At 39.1% G+C, this 19,823-nt stretch overlaps 1 protein-coding gene across 2 annotated transcripts in view; it reads left to right on the top strand.

Moving 5' to 3' along the window:
• The window catches only part of LOC105726275 (zinc finger protein 738-like), a 37,663-nt gene that overhangs the window by 8,186 nt on the left and 9,654 nt on the right, over positions 1-19,823 (top strand). The window contains exons 2-3 of one of the 2 annotated variants that reach the window (XM_021676497.2): positions 6,108-6,234; positions 6,737-6,832. In XM_021676497.2, the coding sequence (XP_021532172.2) occupies positions 6,108-6,234; positions 6,737-6,832 (223 nt within the window). Of the gene's footprint in view, positions 1-6,107; positions 6,235-6,733; positions 6,833-19,823 lie in introns of both variants that reach the window. The other variant, XM_012465680.2, reaches the window with a different exon arrangement.

The following is a 19,823-nucleotide window of genomic DNA, read 5'->3' as shown; positions in this document are numbered from 1 at the left end:
CTGAAATGATGGGCATGCGCTACCATGCCCAGCTCATTTTATATTTTCAGTAGAAACGGGGTTTCTCCATGTTGGTCATGCTGATCTCAAACTCCCAACCTCAGGTTATCTGCCTGCCATGGCCTCCCAAAGTGCCGGGATTACAGGCGTGAGCCACCGTGCCCATCCCCAATTAGGTATATTTCTAATTATTTCATTGTATTTTTTACAGCTGTTATTAAAAAGTTTGAGTTCTGTATTTGATTCTCAGTTTGGTGGCTGTTAGTGTGTAGCAGTGCTACTAATTTGCATACATTGACTTTGTATCCTCAAACTTTACTGAATTTATCACATCTAAAAACTTTTTAGGTGAGTCTTTAGGGTTTTCTGTGTATATGATCTTATCATCAGTGAACAGTGATAGCTTAACTTCCTCTTTACCAATTCGGATGTCCTTTATTTCTTTCTCTTGTCTGAATGTTCTGTCTAGGGCGGCCAATACTATGTTGAATAGAAGTGGTGAAAGTGGCCATCGTTTCCTTGTTCCAGTTCTCAAGGGGAATGCTTTCAACTTTTCCTCGTTCAGTATATTGCTGGCTGTGGGTTTGTCTTAGATGGCTTTTTTTTCTTTTTGGGACGGAGTCTTTTTGGCTCACTGCAACCTCTGACTCCTGGGTATTAAGTGTGCTCTAAATGAACATAACCCCATTCCCCTTAACAGGCTTTGTGTGAGCAACATGTCTTTATTCACCTTGGTGCAGCCAGGCTGAGTCGGAAAAGAGTCAGTGGAAGGCGGTGGGATAGGAGTTGGTTTTATAGGTTTGGGGTAGGCAGTGGAAAGTTACAGAAATTACAGTTCAGGGAGGTTTTTTGCAAGCAGGGGTGGGGGTGTCACAAAGTCCAAGGTCCAGTGTTGGCTTATCAGTTGAGGCAGGAAAGGTTGAGGCAGGAACAGTGGCAAAATGTTGTAAGGTCGGTTAATCAGGTCACAGGGTCCAATGTCATAGGTTGACTCAGACTTTCTGACTCCGGGAGTCCATCTGGAGGTGTACATGTGGGTCACAGGGGTTACTGTGTGTATATGTGTACATTGACTTTGTATCCTCAAACTTTACTGAATTTATCACATCTAAAAGCTTTTTAGGTGAGTCTTTAGAGTTTTCTGTGTTTTCTTTAGTCCATGGTGCAGCCAGTTCAAAGAACCTTGCACTGGGTTCAAGTGATTCTCCTGCCTCAGCCTCCTGAGTGCCTGGGGTTACAGCCGCACACCACCACGTCTCGCTAATTTCGTATTTTTGGCAGAGACGGGGTTTCACCATGTTAGTCAAGCTGTTCTCAAACTCCTGACATCGTGATCCACCCGCCTAGGCCTCCCAAAATGCTGGCATTACAGGTGTGAGCCAATGCGCCTAGCCACTTGTTTCTTTTTGAAGTTTGGCTACTAGAAAATTCAAAATTTACATGTGGCTCACATTTTATTTCAGAGGATTCCCTCCTTTTTAAAATCTCAGGCTGCTCAAAGGACCATAAGCCAGGAAGGTAAAAATGCTAAAATTTTTAAACATTTGTTATTATATTCTTTTCATTCGTATATAGCCATATGGTATACTATTAACAAATGCAGGGCCGGGCGCGGTGGCTCACGCCTGTAATCTCAGCACTTTGGGAGGCCGAGGCGGGTGGATCACGAGGTCAAGAGATCGAGACCATCCTGGTCAACATGGTGAAACCCCGTCTCTACTAAAGATACAAAAAATTAGCTGGGCATGGTGGCATGTGCCTGTAATCCCAGCTACTCAGGAGGCTGAGGCAGGAAGAATTGCCTGAACCCAGGAGGCGGAGGTTGCGGTGAGCCGAGATCGTGCCATTGCACTCCAGCCTGGGTAACAAGAGCGAAACTCCGTCTCCAAAAAAAAATTATGGGAGTCACTGCAAAAATATTAAAGAATTTAATCAAAGAGTGATTCTAGAATTGTAGAGCACCCAGCTATGGTTTGTGGTTTGTGGTCTATGGGAGAGGCTTGAAGGAAAGTCTTTTATAAAGCGCATTATGAAGAAAACCAAATTTAGTAATTGGTTAGGTACAGTTATGTAGTATCTGAATTTGTACATTAAAGGTGAAAATTTCCTGGTTATGTAATCAGAGCTTAATTGGCAGTTTATAGTTGCTGAAGTCTGAGTTATGTTTCTCTGAATGTAGTAATTAAAAATAATGCACCTGAGTTAGATTTTTTTTTTTTAAGTAGAAACCTAGAAAAAATTGAATTCCGAAAGAAGATTCCAGGAGGAATACCGACTATATAAACTTTAAGGAATGCAATTTTAGGTAGACAAAGGCTTTTTTTCATAGAGTGGAGCCTACAAGGTTAGAAAGAATGGAGGAGAAGGGCAAATGAGAGGTTAAAAAATCAATTTTAGATCAAAGAATGTTTTACCCTGAAGTCAGCATGTTCTTAGGAGGGACATAGACTGAAGCTGTATAATGGCTGAGACTGAGGGTAGCTCAAAGTTTAGTAGCCTGTGAAAAATTTTTAGACCACTGAAGACAAATACAGGTGATTTTTTTTTTTTGTTTTTTTTTTTTTGAGACGGAGTTTCGCTCTTGATACCCAGGCTGGAGTGCAATGGCGCGATCTCGGCTCACCGCAACCTCCGCCTCCTGGGTTCAGGCAATTCTCCTGCCTCAGCCTCCTGAGTAGCTGGGATTACAGGCACGCGCCACCGTGCCCAGCTAATTTTTTGTATATTTAGTAGAGACGGGGTTTCACCATGTTGACCAGGATGGTCTCGATCTCTTGACCTCGTGATCCACCCGCCTCGGCCTCCCAAAGTGCTGGGATTACAGGCGTGAGCCACCGCGCCCAGCCTTTGTTTAAGTTTCTTAATTCTGGATATTAAATCTCTGTAAGAATAGTTTGCAATTTTTTTTTTTTTTTGGTAGACTGTTTAGTCTGTTAATACTTTCCTTTGCTGTGAAAAAACTCTTTAATTAGGTTCTATTTGTCAATTTTTGCTTTTGTTGCAATTGCTTTTGGTATCTTTATTATAAAATCTTTGCTAGTTTCTATGCCTAGGATGGTATTTTCTAGGTTATTTATGTTCTGGGTGTCCTTTTTTTTTTTAAGTAGAAGTTTTGCATTTAAGTCTTTAATTCATCTTTAGTTGATTTTTATATATGGTGTAAGGAAGGGGACCAGTTTTAATCTTCTACATAATTCTAACTAGTTGTTCCAGCACCATTTATTAAATAGAGAATTATTTTCACATTTCTCTCGTCAGTTTTGTCAAAGATCAGATAGTTGGCCTGCCTCGGCCTACCAAAGTGCTGGGATTACAGGTGTGAGCCACCGTGCCTGGCTGTCAACATAAAAATCTTAGAACCCTCCTCCCCTCTTTGCGAATGTGGCTCTTTAAGCTTTTCAGATCTTGTTTAGTGACCACTACAGTTATGTGAGAGGCTCCAGGTGTAAACAGAATCTGATGACGGAATCTGTAAGTGTAAACAAGCATTTTTATTTATTTATTTTTTTTTTTTTTTTGAGACGGAGTCTCCCACTGTCACCCAAGCTGTAATGCAGTGGCGCGATCTCGACTCACCGCAATCTCCGCCTCCTGGGTTCAAGCAATTCTCCTGCCTCAGCCTCCTGAGTAGCTGGAACTACAGGCTCGTGCCACCATGCCCGGCTACTTGTTCGTATCTTTAGTAGAGACAGGGTTTTACCATGTTGGTGAGGATGGTCTCGATCTCCTGACCTTTTGATCCGCCCACCTCAGACTCCCAAAGTACTGGGATTACAGGCGTGAGCCACCGCACCCAGCACAAGCATCTTAAGAGTAAGAGATCAAGGCCACATGGTATCCAGAACCATGACCACAACTATACCTACCCTTAAATTTTGATATTGGAGTAGAGTATTCTTGTCCTTCTTACCCAAAAGCTAGCAAATCAGGATACGTGATCCAGCTTCTGGAGCTCCACCAAGGCAGTTCCATTTTTTATTAGAATCAGCCTGAGTTTCTTCAGCCTGGGTTATCACTGGGCCATCAGCCCTGGGTCACTGGTAATCCTCTGACAACCAGCTAGGTGTCTTTAAGACATTTGAGGATGTCCAGGGCAGAATTGTGTCAGGCTGACAAGAATGATTAATTCTGCTTCTGTATCAGTGTAAGACAAAGGAGTCATCCTGTGTTTTCTTCTCCCTGATACAAGAGAGAACTTTGGTTGGCACCCAGATGAGAGTTTCTGAAGTTTTCTGGTACTTGGGTAAAAGACAAAGAGAAGGTCTGGTGACTCAAATAAGCTAATTGCTTCCATTTCATATGGTAATTCAAAAAATAGATAAAGCAGTCATGGTCCCTACCATCCGAGATCTATTAGTCCAGACTAGCAACTGGATACATGGTTGAATTAATTAAGCATCATATGGTTGGTGCAGTGAATAGATGTGTGCAAACAAAACAAAACAAAAAAACACCTTGGGGCACTTTTAAAAAAATATTGTTTGACTTCTGTTATTACCTGAAAGAATATTTATGGACTGAAGAGTTTTAATTATTATTTGTTTTTCTTTTACTTTTCTGAGAATACATATTTATCTTCTAATAAAATTATCCTAGAATACTTTAAAAGATTCATTTAAATTGCTTATTAGTGCTTTCTGTGCTGATAGCGCTCATGCACACACATTCCTAAAACCTGCCGGGCTTTCTGTAAGAAGTGTATCAAGCCAACCCCACAAAATGACACAGTACAAGAAGGGCAAGGATTCTTTGTATGTCCAGGGAAAGCGGTGTCATGACAGAAAGCAGAGTGTCTATGGTGGGCAAACTAAGCCAATTTTTTGGAAAAAGGCTAAAACTACAAAGAAGATTGTGCTGAGGCTTGAGTGCCATGAGCCCAACTGCAGATCTGAGAGAATGCTGGCTATTAAAAGATGCACACATTTTGAACTGGGAGGAGATAAGAAAGAGCTGAGTGATCCAGTTCTAAGTGTCAACTTTTTTTTTTTATGAAGACAATAAAATTTTGAGTTTATGTTAAAAAATGCTTATTAGTATATATTATAAAATTAACAGAGCAGTGTCAAAATAGATTAAAGTTATATAAACTCTAGGATATAAGTTTTTAGGTAAGCTTAGGAAAAACAGCTGGAAATACCCCAGAGGCATAGAGAACAAATTCCACCTAGGGTCTCTCCCTGCCTCAGTTCTGATCAGATTCACCCTTTTTGGAGGCCTTATTTAGGTCTGGCCCCACTCTGGAGTCTTTCCTTACAAAACTGATTTATAAAGATTCAAGTTTTGTCTGGTAATTGTTCTGATTTTCTGGAGCTGGTGCTCACAATATCCTGAAACCCAAAAGCAGATACATATGAAAAATGAACTATACAGTTTAAAATCTTAATTTTTAAATTTTGTAGTAAAACCAGTGCTTACAGAAACATTCCATTTGGCAGCTTTTCTATTCCTGCAGATCCAGTAGTTGCTGCACAAGTTACAAACAAGTAAATATAAACACAAAAAAATTCTCTAAACTATTTTAAACTCTTTCTGTGTCTGTATTTTCTTATTTATCTCCATCTGTCTATGTTTAGCTTTTAGTCTACATATTTTTAGGAAAATCGATGACAGAGAAACAAAGAAAGAAATACTAATTCTGAAACCTTTATCTAAATCCTGGGAATTATTGAACACTTAGTGTGAACCATCAAGGTATTATTAGGATTTAATCACATAATGTGTTATTCCCAGCACAGTGCTGTGTTTAAAAAAAAAAAAAAAAAAAAAAAATCTGCCCAAGATCTCCAGTTTATTGTACACATTGAAACTTGAGAGGTGCCTTCTAACTCAAAATTTTTTTTGTCTGGAAAATATGCACAATTCATTCTTTGTGATGCAAATATAGCACTCAAAAGTATCATATACACTGGTTTTGTGGATCTTACACAATTCTCTTCTCTCAGAGAATACATGAGAGAATATTTCTGTGTTGAAAATTATTGAATAATTTCAGTCATTCCTACAAGTTAGAACCAATTTTCTTTACTCTTGTTTAACCTTAATTCAAATGATAAATTCTGCCCCCGGACATTTGTAAATATGTGTGTGTGTGTGCGTGTGTGTTTCAGGGGCCGTTGACATTTAGGGATGTGGCCATAGAATTCTCTCTGGAGGAGTGGCAATGCCTGGACACTGCTCAGCAAGATTTATATAGAAAAGTGATGTTAGAGAACTACAGAAACCTGATCTTCTTGGGTGAGAATAACTTGAATACACAATTCCTTACATATCCTAAAGGTTTCGTTTCTCTATTTTTATAGAATAATTTTTGGTAATTTATGCTTTGCATAATGAGTTTCTGATCCCTGTTTTCAAGAAATCTTGAGGAATTGTTCATGTAGAAAAAACTTTCTTCAAGATGTTTTATTTTGGCCTGAACTTTACATTCCTGAGCTGGTCTGTATCCTTCACTCTAGAGTAGTGGTAATTTCAGAAATTTAGTGGTATAAAGTGTTGTTGCCCATATGTTAAAATCGATTTGCCACCACTAATTTTTGACTCATGAGTACAGGATAGTGAAATTAAGAATCTACAAATTTAAAATATTTTCTAAATGTTAAGAACTTTCTGTCATTAAATAGTATTTTGGGATTAATTTTTTAGAATATTCTATGACATTCTCTTTACTAAACACGGTACTAGGTTTGTAATTAGAGAATGTGAGCAAGATTCATGTAATTTATTTTTAATAAAGCAGGTATTGCTGTCTCTACGCCAGATTGGATCACCTGTCTGGAGCAAGGAAAAGATCCCTGGAATATTAAGAGACACAGTATGATAGCCAAACCCCCAGGTAGGTGAACGTGAATAAAACAGTTGACATAGATGAAAGGTTGGAAGATTAGAAAAAAAAAGCCAGTCCCTACAGTGTGTTTTGGGAAGTTGTGTTTCAAAGCAAATAGTGTCTGGGAAGCCTGAGGTGTTTAAGCGCTTGTTTTGTTGTTCTTACATAGGGCCCTCTTCTCTCTTCAGCTTTTAAATTCTCTAAGGATTCTACTTTCCCTTCATTGACCTTCCTTCAAGTTTACAGTGAGAGCCAAAGTCCTCTTCGTAATACATGAGACTGTACAATCTGACTGCTTTTTCATTGTTTTGGGGGACACACAGATACCTGCATTATTTTGAGAAACTTTATGTTAAACTATTTTTTTAGTTCTCTTTTTGCATCATGTCTAAAATGTATGAGTAGTGGTCTCTGTTCTATTGTTTTTTTGTTTGTTTGTTTTGTTTTTTTGAGAGAGTTTCGCTCTGTCACCCAGGCTGGAGTGCAGTGGTGCAATCTCAGCTCACCGCAACCTCTGCCTCCTGAGTTCAAATAATTCTCCTGCTTCAGACTCCCAGGTAGCTGGGATTACAGGCATGTGCCCCAACACCCAGCTAATGTTGTATTTTTAGTAGAGATGGGGTTTCTCCATGTTGGTCAGGTCGGTCTCGAACTCCTGACCTCAGGTTATCCACCCACCTCGACTTCCCAAATTGCTGGGATTACAGTCATGAGCCACCACGCCTGGCCTCTTTTGGTTTTTATGTAAATTTTCTGCACATTCCATCCTGTTTTTATTACTATATTCTTGAAATATAGTTTGAAATTGTAAAATATGATATCCCTGGGCTTTGTTCTTTTTCCTCAGGATTGCTTTGGCTATTTGAGGTTTATTATAGTTTCTTGTAAATTTTAGAATTGTATTTTTTATTACTGTAAACAAAAAATGCCACTGGAATCTTGATAGGAAGTTCATTGAAGAAGATTGTACTTTAACAATATTCTTTCAATCCATAAATATGAAATTTTTTTTCTTTTTTATTTGAGACAGAGTTTTGCTGTTTTTGCCCAGGCTGGAGTACAGTGGCGCAATCTCTGCTAACTGCAACCTCCTGGGTTCAAGCGATTCTCCTGCCTCAGCCTCCCGAGTAACTGGGATGACAGGTACCCTCCACCATCCCCGGCTATGTTTTTGTATTTTTAGTAGAGAACAGGGTTTCACCATGTTGCCCAGGCTGGTCTTGAACTCCTGACTTCAGGCAATCCAACCACCTCAGCCTCCCGAAGTGCTGGGATTACAGGGGCGAGCCACCACGCCCAGCCTCTTTTATTGATTTATATATTTCATTGTAAAGATTTTTTTGCCTCCGGTTAAATTCTTAGAAATTCATTATTTAATTATATTTTTTAAAGGATTGTTTTCTTAGCTGGCATGGTGGCTCAGGCCTGTAATTTCAGCACTTTTGGAGGCCAAGGCAGGTAGATCACTTGAGTTCAGGAGTTCAAGACCAGTCTGGCCTATATGGTCTCTACTGAAAATATAAAAATTTAGCCAGGTGTGGTGGCCTACACCTGTAATCCCAGCTACTCGGGAGTCTGAAGCAGGAGAATTGCTTGAACCTGGGAGGTAGAGGTTCCAATGAGCCTAGATTGCACCGTTGTATTCCAGCCTGAGCCACAGAGCAAGACTTTGTCTCAAAAAAAAGAAAAGACTTTATATCTGATAGCTTGTTTAAAGTATATAAGATAACATACTTTTATGGTAATTTTATATTTTATTAATTTACTGAGTGTCTTTATTAGTTTAGCCAAATTTCAATGTACTGTCTGGTCTTTTATGTATAAGATTATTCTAGAAACAGCAACATTTTACTTATTTGTCTTCACTTTCAACGGCTTTTTAAAATATTTTCTTTATTTTATTTTATTTTTATTTTTGCCACCACCCCCACCCCCAAAAAATATTTTTTATTCATTATTCTGCAATATATTTCCAGTGTTAACGTTAAAACAGAAGCATTGACAATGGGCACAGTATAGTTTTATATTGGTGTCTGTGGATTTGAAAAAGCAAACAACTACTCAAGTTTTCATAAACTGATTTGGGGAAATAAAGATCTTCTCTTGTTGGCTTCCCAGGGTTCTGAATTGCCCTCTGGATTTGTAATGGAATATGGTTGTAACTTAGTCATAAGTCTTCTGGGTCTGCACTAGGGTCCACATTTAGTTGGCCTCTTTTTTTGGGAGGTGGGGATAAAATCTCATTCTGTCGCCTAGGCTGGAGTGCAATGGCATGATCTCAGCTCACTGCAACCTCCGAGTCCCAGGTTCAAGTGATTCTCCTGCCTCAGCCTCCTGAGTAGCTGGGATTGCAGGTGTGTGCCACCATGCCCAGCTAATTTTTGTATTGTTAGAAGAGATGGGGTTTTACCATGTTGGTCAGGCTGTTCTCAAACTCCTGACCTTGTGATCTGCCAGCCTTGGCCTTTCAAAGTGCTGGGATTATAAACGTAAGCCACCGTGCCCAGCCTTATTGGGGGTACAGTGGCTTATTACAACAGGCGTAGGTAGTTGTAATTTTCCTTTTTTTTTTTTTTTTTTGACAGATTAAATATCCTAATGACTCTTATCTGTGGAGCAGACACTAGGGCAGGTTTCTTCAGTTAGGTCCATATAAAGTGCCCTTATATTAGAATGTAAATGAATATGGCTTTCACTGGATACCAGAGACTTCCACAGGTCACTGTGTGGGTTTCTATGTAGGTAGAACTGACCATGAACTGTTAACCATGGAGCTGGAACTGAGTCATTGAACTGCTTCAAGGACCACAGTAAAGACCAAGGTCTGTGGCCGGGTGCAGTCACTCAAGTCTGTAATCCCAGCACTTTGGGAGGCTGAGGCGGGTGGAGACGAGGTCAGATTTGTTATTTTTAAAAATTATTTGTATATAGTTCAAGGAAATGATTCAACTTCATTTCATCAGTGTTGATACTCAGTTTTTAACATTTTTTCAGAAGATTGTCTTTTCTCTATTGTGTGCTCATGGCAATGTTATGAAAGATCATGTAATCATATACTGAAGGCTTCATTTCTGGGCTCTCTATTCTGCTCTTTCATCCTTTCATCTTTTTATCTTTCTTTGTGTCAGTATCACACTGTTTTTGTTATTATACCTTTTAATATGTTTTACAATCAGGAAGTATAATGTCTCTGTTCTTTTTCATGGGTGTTTTGCTAGATATAGTTTATAATCAGATTTTAAAATGTTAAACAATATTTCTGTAATAAAACTGTGGTATTGTGATTATTATTATTATTATTTTTTTGAGACCGAGTTTCATTCTTTTGCCCAGGTTGGAGTGCAGTGGTGCCATCTCGGCTTACTGCAAGTTTTGCCTCCAGTTTCAAGCGATTCTTCTCCCTCAGCCTCCCAAGTACAGGTGCCTGCCACCACACCTGACCAAGTTTTGTATTATTAGTAAAGCTGGCCTCAAATTCCTGACCGTGTGATCAAGTTTGAGACCAAGCTGATCTCAAACTCCTGATCTTGTGTTCTGCCCACCTTGGTCTCCCAACATGCTGGGATTACAGGTGTGAGCCACTGCATTCAGCACTATTGTGATTTTTGTAGAGATTATACTTAATTTTTTACCACTGTATGTTGTATTGACATTTTAATACAATTAATTTTTTTTATCCTTGAGCAAGAATATGATGAAGAACATGTTTTAGTTTTCTTTCTTTTCCTCTTTCTTACTTTCTTTTTCTCTTTCTCATTCCTTCCTTTTCTCCCTCCTTCCCTCCCTCCCTCCTTCCTTCCTTCCCTTTCTTTCTTTTCTCAGGGTTTTTCTATGTTGCCCAGACTAATTTCAAACTCCTGGCCTGAAACAATCCTCTTGCCTCGGCTTCCTAAAATGCCAGTATTACAGGTTTGAGCCACTGCACTCAGCCTGTGTGATTTATTTTTATTTATTCCTGTATTTCCACTTTTACTTTTGCTTTAAATTTTTAGTTTCAGTTTTGGTAAGAATACACACTGTGTATTTTTTTGGAATTATATTTATGTGTTGTCATTTTGAGACAAGATCAAACTTGTCACCCTGGGAGTATGGTGGCATAATTTTGGCTCACTAAAACCTCAGCCTCCTTGATTCAAATGATCTTTTTACCTAAGCCTCCCAAGTAGCTGAGACTACAGACACGCACAACGATGCGTGGATAATTTTTTTATTATTTGTAGTGCAGGATCTCACTATGTTATCCAGGCTGGTCTCAAACTTCTGGTCCCAAGTGATTCTTTCACTTTTGTCTTCCAAATTGTTAGGATTATAGGTATTAGCCACTACCCCCAGCTGGTATTCTTCAAAAGACTTGTTACGTTTTCCAACAGAATACCTCAGGTGCAAATAAGAATATTATATAGTCTTTTGCTTTTAAGTGGAAAATTGTGTACATGTCTGTTAACCCTAGTTTGTCTGTGCTATGGTTTGGATGTCCATGTTCTGCAAACCTGATGCTGCAATGTAACACTAAGTGTTGGATGTGGAACCTGGTGGGAGGTGTTTAGGTCGTAAGGGCAACTTCATCATAAATGCCTTCTCGCCATCTTTTTGGTAATTAGAAAGTTTTCAGTTTATTAATTCAAATGAGAGCGGTTCGCTAAAAGAACTTGGCTTCTTCACCTCACACTTGCTGTAATCCCAGTACTTTGGGAGTCTGAGGCGAGTGGATCACAAGGTCAGGAGTTCAAGACCAGCCTGGCCAACATGGTGAAACCCATCTCTACTAAAGATATAAAAAATTAGCCAGGCATAGTGGCACGCACCTGTAATCCCAGCTGCTCAAGAGGCTGAGGCAGGACAATGGCTTGAACCCAGGAGGCAGAAATTGCAGTGACCTGAGATCACTCCATTGCACTTCAGTCTGAGCGACAGGGCAAGACTTCATCAAAAAAAAATTATTTATTTTTGAAATTGTGTCTCCCTGTGTCTGCCAGGCGCAATCTCAGCTCACTGCAACCTCTGCCTCCTGAGTTCAAGCGATTCTCCTGTCTCAGTCTCCTGAGTAGCTGGGATCACAGGTGACTGCCACTACATCTGGGTAATTTTTTGTATTTTTAGTAGAGACATGGGTTCACCATGTTGGACAGGCTGGTCTTGAACTCCTGACCTCAGGTGATCTGTCTGCCTTGGCTTTCTAAAGTGCTGGGATTACAGGCAAGACAGGCTTTTTTTTTTTTCTTTTTTTTTTGAGGTGGAGTTTCGCTGTTGTTACCCAGACTGGAGTGCAATGGCACGATCTCGGCTCACCACAACCTCCGCCTCCTGGGTTCAAGCAATTCTGCCTCAGCCTCCCGAGTAGCTGGGATTACAGGAGCGCACCACCATGCCCAGCTAATTTTTGTATTTTTAGTAGAGGCGGGGTTTCACCTTGTTGACCAGGATGGTCTTGATCTCTTGACCTCGGGATCCACCCGCCTCGGCCTCCCAAAGTGCTGGGATTATAGGCGTGAGTCACTGCGCCCGGCTGACAGGCTTTTTTTTTTTTTTTAAGAGATGGGGTCTCACTATGTTGCCCAGGCTGGAGTGCAGTGGCTGTTCACAGGCGCAATCCCACTACTGATCAGCGCAGGAGTTTTGACCTGCTCCGTTTCCGACCTGGGCTTGTTCACCCCTCCTTAGGCAACCTGGTGGTCCCCCGCTCCCGGGAGGTCACCATACTGATGCCGAACTTAGTGCAGACACTCGATCGACATAGCGCACTGCAGCCCAGAGCTCAAGCGATCCTCCCACCTCAGCCTCCTGAGTAGCTGGGACTATAGGGCACACGCCACCGCACCTGGCCAGGCTTTTTTTTTTTTTCTGTCGGGCTGCTGTGATTTGTTGGGAATCAACTTGAGACTCTATTTGCCCGGGTTTCTCTCACACTTGGAGGTGTCACCAGTAGAGGCTGCAGAACAGCAGAGATAACTCCCTGCCCCTTTCTCTGAGATTTTAATCCCAGAGGGGCACCATCTGATGACAGTGGGAACACTGTTTTATAAATTATCTAACAATGCATGTTGGGCGGGGTGGTCTCACCGAGTCGGGATGCACAAGATTTGGGAACCAGTTAACAAAAGCACTCTGGCTGCTCTTTGGTGAAGGGTGTGTGCCTCACAAGGGGAAATTCCATACACCTGTACTGCTCGATTGCTCAGAGCCAGCAGGAGGAAAGACTAAGTCTGCTGATCTGCAGAAACCACGTCATTGTTACTGTTTTATGTGTTTCTTGGAGACATGTTTTTCCTCATTTCCTCTTTTACTTTCTTAATTTTTGTCTAACTTTGTTGTGACATGCTTTGATTCCTTTTTTATTTTGTTTTGCATACTTTCTATAAATAGAATGTAATCATCTTGAAGTATACGGTAACCATCTTGACAAATAGAGATTACATAAAACATCTTAAAGTTAAAACAATATATTTTAATTTCATAACTTCAATTAAATACAAAACCTATACTGTTATATTTTCCAGTTTGTATAGATATTACAAATTATATTGTGTATCTATTAAGAGATTTATGCAGATTTATATATTGTTTTTTATATCTATAGAAGAATTTTTAAGGGTTTTATGTACCATCATTAGGATAGTAAAACATTCTATATATGTATATTTGTATTTAATAGAGAGCTTTATATTTACATATGGTTTTATGATGTTGTCCAGCATCATTTATTTTTCAACATAATGGACTACTTTTGCATTTCTGTTTATATGCAGAGTCTACATTTCTCAGGCTGTTCTTGAACTCCTTGTCTCAAGTGATCCGACTGTCTTGGCTTCCTAAAGCTGTAGAATTACAAGCATGAGGCACAGTATCTAGCCACTAAGTAACATTTCTTTTTTTTTTTTTTTTTTTTTGGAAACGGAGTTTCGCTCTTGTTACCCAGGCTGGAGTGCAATGGCGCGATCTCAGCTCACTGCAACCTCCGCCTCCTGGATTCAGGCAATTCTCCTGCCTCAGCCTCCTGAGTAGCTGGGATCACAGGCACGTGTCACCATGCCCAGCTCATTTTTTGTATTTTTAGTAGAGACGGGGTTTCACCATGTTGACCAGGATGGTCTCGATCTCTTGACCTCGTGATCCACCCGCCTCGGCCTCCCAAAGTGCTGAGATTACAGGCGTGAGCCACCGCACCCTGCCTAACATTTCTTATAAGACCGTGCTAGTTGTAATAAATAAGAATCTTGATCTTCTGTTCTGGAAAACCTTTGGTTTTATCTTGTTTTTGAAGTAAAATGATTTTGAACTAAGTATTACTCGTTAGGATTTTTTTTATTACATCAAACTTTGGGAAGTTCTCAGTCTCTTTTGTCTTCAATTTACCTGTGTATTACTTTTTCTCTATATTCTGCTTGTAAGATTTTTTCATGAATATATTGATCTACTTGATGGTATCCAATAAGTTTTACATTCTGCATTTTAATTTTGTTTTGCAATATAATATTTTTGTGTTACGTACTTCAGGGTATGCCACCTCACAGCAGTTAGTTCTGTTTTGTTGTTTTGGTTTATAACTATGTATGACATTGTTTAACTCTGTACAGTGTAAGACAGTGTTGAGCAAAATCAACTATGAATCAGCTATATGTCTACTGCCAATATCATTATTACCTCTATGTTTGTTTCCCTCTATAAATATTATTCCTGTTTTTTTTTTAAGTAACTTGTATATTTGTTGTGCAGGTTTGTTGTAAATGGTTGTTCAATCTTTTCTAGGTGAGCAGGCATAAAAATTCTCCTAATTTCAATGTCTATTGTAAATCTATATTATTTTGTGTGGAAGAAACACTTTGGGATTTGAAGATAATATTAAAATTATCATAACGCTGTATATTTTTAGGTATTATTTTTACTTGTCAAAAACCAATAACAAAATTTATTACCAAATATTTTTAAATATTCTGTTTAGTCATATTGTATTGACAATGTTATGCAATATATCTCTAGAATGTTTTGATTTTGCAAAGCTAAATCTCAATACACATTAAACAACAACCAATTTTTCTAATTTTCTAAAATTTTCCCAAGACCACTCTCTTTTCTTTTTCTAGGAGTGTAACTGCTTTATGTATTTCAGGCAATCTCTCTCTTTTTGTGGCTCACTCATTTCATGTTGCATAATGTCAAATGTATCTTGATAGTTGTTAGAATATTTCCTGCTTATAAAATTCCATGTGATAATACAATATTCTTATATTTCAAATTATATCTACTGAATAATTTGGTGACAGAAATTTGAATTGCTTCAGCTATTGGCTTTCAGTAATAATGCTGCAAATATGAAAGTTTATATATGTGCTGCCTGTTTTATCAGTTCACTTAATAATGATTATACTCATACCAAATTGGTTTTTTTAATGTCTATTTTTTTCGTTTTCTTTTTCTTTTTTTTGAGATGGAGTTTTACTCTTGTCCTCCAGGCTGGAGTGGAATGGCATGATTGCAGGTAACTGCAACCTCCAACTTACAGGTTCAAGCGATTCTCCTCCCTCAGGCTCCTTAGTAGCTGGGATTACAGGCGCCTGCCACCATGCCCGGCTAATTTTTGTATATTTAGTAGAGACAGGGTTTCACCATGTTGACCAGGCCGGTTTCAAACTCCTGACCTCAGGGTGATCCTTCACTTCAACCTGCGAAAGTGCTAGAATTACAGGCTTAAGCCATTGTGCTTTACCCCAAATTGTTTTAACTCTGTAACTTTGTAATATGTTTTCTTTTTTTTTCTTTTCTTTCTTTTTTTTTTTTTTGAGATGGAGCCTCACTCTGTTGCGCAGGCTGTAGTGCAGTGGTACCATCTCGGCTCACTGCAACCTCTGTCTCCTGGGTTCAAGCAATTTTTGTGCCTCATCCTCCCGAGTAGCTGTGATTACAGGTACCCACCACTACACCCAACTAATTTTTTTGAATTTTTAGTAAAGATGGGGTTACACCATGTTAGCCAGACTGGTCTTGAACTTCCAACCTCAGATGATCTGCCCATCTTGGCCTCCCAAAATGCTGGGATTACAGGCATGCACCACTATCCCTGGCCTGTAATGTGTTTTGAAATCAGAAACTGTAATGCCTTTAACATTGTTTCTCCTTTGAAGACTGTTGGGTACTTCCTTGTCTCTTGAGATTCCATATACTTTTGAGGTTACTATTTGTATTTCCTCAAAAATGGAATGAGAAATTTTGAAAAACATTGCATTAAATCCATAGATTACATTGAGCAGTATGAACATCTTCAAACTATTTCATCCTTTGAACAGGAGCATGCTGATGAGTGTGTTGTTTAATTTGTATTGGTACATTTTTAATTTTTATTTATTTATTTATTTATTTTGGTGTCAGGGGACAAGATGTCGCTCTTGTTGCCCAGGCTGGAGTGCAATGGAAAGATTTTGGCTCACTGCAACCTCCACCTCTCAGGTTCAAGCAATTCTCCTGACTCAGCCTCTCAAGTCGCTGGGACTACAGGCATGCACCATCATGCCTTAATTGTGTATATTTAGTAGAGGCGCAGTTTCTCCATGTTGGTCAGGCTGTTCTTGAACTCCTGACCTCAGGCGATCTGCCCGCCTCACCCTCTCAAAGTGCTGGGATTACAGGCATGATCCACTGCACCCAACCTTTTTTTCTATTTTATAGTTTTATTCCATTTTGGTCATAGAATGTAATCCATAAATTGTCAATTTTAACAAATTTTTAAGACTCCTTTTTTGGCCTAACAGGTGGTCTGTCAAAGAGAATGTTGTATAAGCTTTTGAGAAGAATGTGTTTCCTGATATTGTTGAGGAGTCTTCTCTATTTCTCTGTTAAAAACAATTGTATTACACTGCCTTCAATTCCTCTCTTCGCTTACTAATATTGTGTTGTTTTATTTTTATTATAGAAAGTGGGATATTGAAATGTCCTATATTGTTTTCTAGATATTTCTTCCAGTCTGTCAATATTTGCTTTATAGATTTCAAACCTTAGTGTGACATACATGTACATACACACACAAACACACAAATTTGTGATAGGTTCCCAGTAAATAAATCTATTACTAATGTTCTTTGTCTTTTTGCAGTTTTGACTTAAAGTACTTTATATAAAAATGACAGTTTTTGACTTAAGACGTAGCTTTTGTAATACTATTTTGATCTCTTCTGCTCTCATTTGGTTAATATTTGCATGCAATATCTGAATCCATATTGCCACCTTCTTTTTTTTTTGATCATTAGATGTCAGTTGATCCTTGTAGAAAGGCAAATTGGATCTTGTTTTTTTTTTTTTTTTTTTTTTTTTGGATACAGAGTGTCACTTTGTCACCAGGCGCTAGGCTGGAGTACAGTGGCACAATGTCGGCTCACTGAAACCTCCGTCTCCCGGGTTCAAGCACTTCTCCTGTCTCAGCCTCTGGAGTAGCTGGGACTACAGGCACACGCCACTATGCCCCGCTAAGTTTTGTATTTTTGGTAGAGACGGGGTTTCACCACGTTGGCCAGGATGGTCTCAATCTCTTGACCTCATGATCCACCCGCCTCAGCTTCCCAAAGTGCTGGGATTACAGGCGTGAGCCACCGCGCCCCGCGGATCTTGTTTTTTAATAATTTTAAGTACATTTCTTTATTGAAATTATGTCTCTTCAGGGCTGGGATCACAAGGTCAGGAGTTCAAGACCAGCCTGACCAACATGGTGAAATTCCTGTCTCTTAAAAAAAAAAAAATACAGAAATTAGCTGAGTACAGTGTTGCACACCTGTAGTCCTACCTATTCATGAGGCTGTGGCAGGAGAATTGCTTGAACCCGGGAAACGGAGGTTGCCGTGAGCCGAGATCTCACCACTGGACTCCAGCCTGGGTGACAGAGTGAGACTTCGTCTCAAAACAAAAAAAGAAAGTATGTCTCTTGACTGGAAAGTTTTCTAAAACAAAGACGCTTACTAATATTTACTTCTTGTTCTATTGGATTCTTTGCACCTTTTATATGTAAGGCAGTGCCAATACTTTTTTAGAATTTGGTTATTTTTGAAGTTTTTTTCTTTTTATTTGGTAGGACAGATTTGGTGATGGTATTTTACTCACTTGATAGCTATATTTTTCAAAACTTTGACTACATCACACAGTTTACTTCTAGTCTGCAAAATTCTTATTGAGAAATCACTGCCTATCTCATAAGGGTATTCTTGCAAATAACACATTACTTTTTTTTTTTTTTTAACTTGGGCTCTTGTTGCCCAGGCTGGAGTGCAATGGTGCGATCTCAACTCACTTCAGCCTCTGCCTCCCAGGTACAAGCATTTCTTCTGCCTCAGCCTCCTGAGTTGCTGGGATTACAGGCATATACCACCATGCTTATCTAGGTTTGTATTTTTAGTACAGACAGAGTTTCTCCATATCGGTCAGATTGGTCTTGAAGTCCTGACCTCAGGTGATAACCTGTCTTGGCCTCCTAAAGTGCTGGGTTTGCAGCTCTCTTTTCTGTGACTTCTTTTAAAATTGTGCTTACATATGTGTTTCATATAAATATCTTTCTCTGTATCCTTGTTTGTTGAGCTTCTTCATTTTTGCATCAGTTTTTAGAGATTTTTCAGTTATTCCTTTTTGTATTTTTTACCTTCATAATTTCTGTTTTTCTTTGTTTTTTAGATGAAGTCTTCCTCTGTCGCCAGGCTGGAGTGCAATGGCACAATCTCTGCTCACTGCAATCTCCACTTCCCAGGTTCAAGCGATTCTTCTGCCTCAGATTCCTGTAGCTACTAGAATTATAGGCACCTGCCACCACACCCCCACACCCGGCTAATTTTTGTATTTTTAGTAGAGACAGAGTTTCACCATTTTGGCCAGGATGGTCTTGATCTACTGACCTCATGATCTGCCTACCTTGGCTTCCCAAACTGCTGAGAATACAGGCATGAACCACCATGCCCTGCCTGTTTTTCTAATATTTTAAATATATTTGTTATTTCCAGTTTTCTGATCTACTATAGTTCTCTGTGTTCATAGTTCACTCATTGAGTGTTATTCAATTTATTTTCAATTTTTAATATTTTTGCTGGAAAAACATTGCCCTATTTTATATACATTGTAATTTTTTTAATGTGTAACTAAACATTTGTTTTTAACTAATTTAACTTTTTCTAACTCTTATCTGCAAATGAGATTCAGAGTTAAAACTGAATATACAAACCAACATATTAGAAGGATCAAAATTTACACTACTCAAACATGACTTAAAACTGACTTTCACATGTTCTTTCAACTTTATTCAAATCAGTTGTCCCCCACCCATGCCAGCATTTACCATTTTAAAAAATCAATTTAATGCTATCAAAAGGTGATGTTTATCTTAATCCTGTTTGCCTTCATGCCACTGTAATGAGCCTTCATTTCTGGCCACATACACAAAGAGGGTCAGGTAATCTTTTATTAAAATTTGAACATTAAAAAAAGTTACCTGGGCTGGGTGCGATGGCTCACACTTGTAATCCCAACACTTTGGGAGGCCGAGACGGGCAGATCACAGGGTCAGGAGTTTGAGACCGGCCTATCCAATATGGTGAAACCTGGTTTCTACTAAAAAATATAAAGATTAGCCAAGCATGGTCCCGCACACCTGTAGTCCCAGCTACTCAGGAGGCTGAGGCAGGAAAATCTCTTGAACCCAGGAGGCAGAGGTTACAGTGAGCTGAGATCGTGCCACTGCACTCCAGCCTGGGTGACAGAGTGATACTCCATCTAAGAAAAAAACAAAAGTTACCTGTTTCAATCTTTATAATATGGCTTTCTCCTAGCATACTTTGAACAATTGTCTGGGTCAGAGATTCTAAGAGTCTTGTAAACATGTTCTTAGAATGAGTCTTGTGTGAAGCTTTGTATTTTTAGTTAAAGAAAATTATTTATCTTCTTTCTTAATACTCAATAATCGCTTCCTACACATTCTTTTTTCTTTTTTTTTTTTTCCTATGTTAATGAAATCTCCACTGCTGAAACATCTACGTTT

Source organism: Aotus nancymaae, unplaced genomic scaffold (genome assembly GCF_030222135.1).
Source record: "Aotus nancymaae isolate 86718 unplaced genomic scaffold, 86718_ANA_hifiasm-v0.15.2.pri h1tg000028l, whole genome shotgun sequence".
In the NCBI taxonomy this organism is placed as follows: domain Eukaryota; kingdom Metazoa; phylum Chordata; class Mammalia; order Primates; family Aotidae; genus Aotus; species Aotus nancymaae.
The sequence above is the reverse complement of the archived record's forward strand: the minus strand, read 5'-3'. Positions and strand labels throughout refer to the sequence as shown.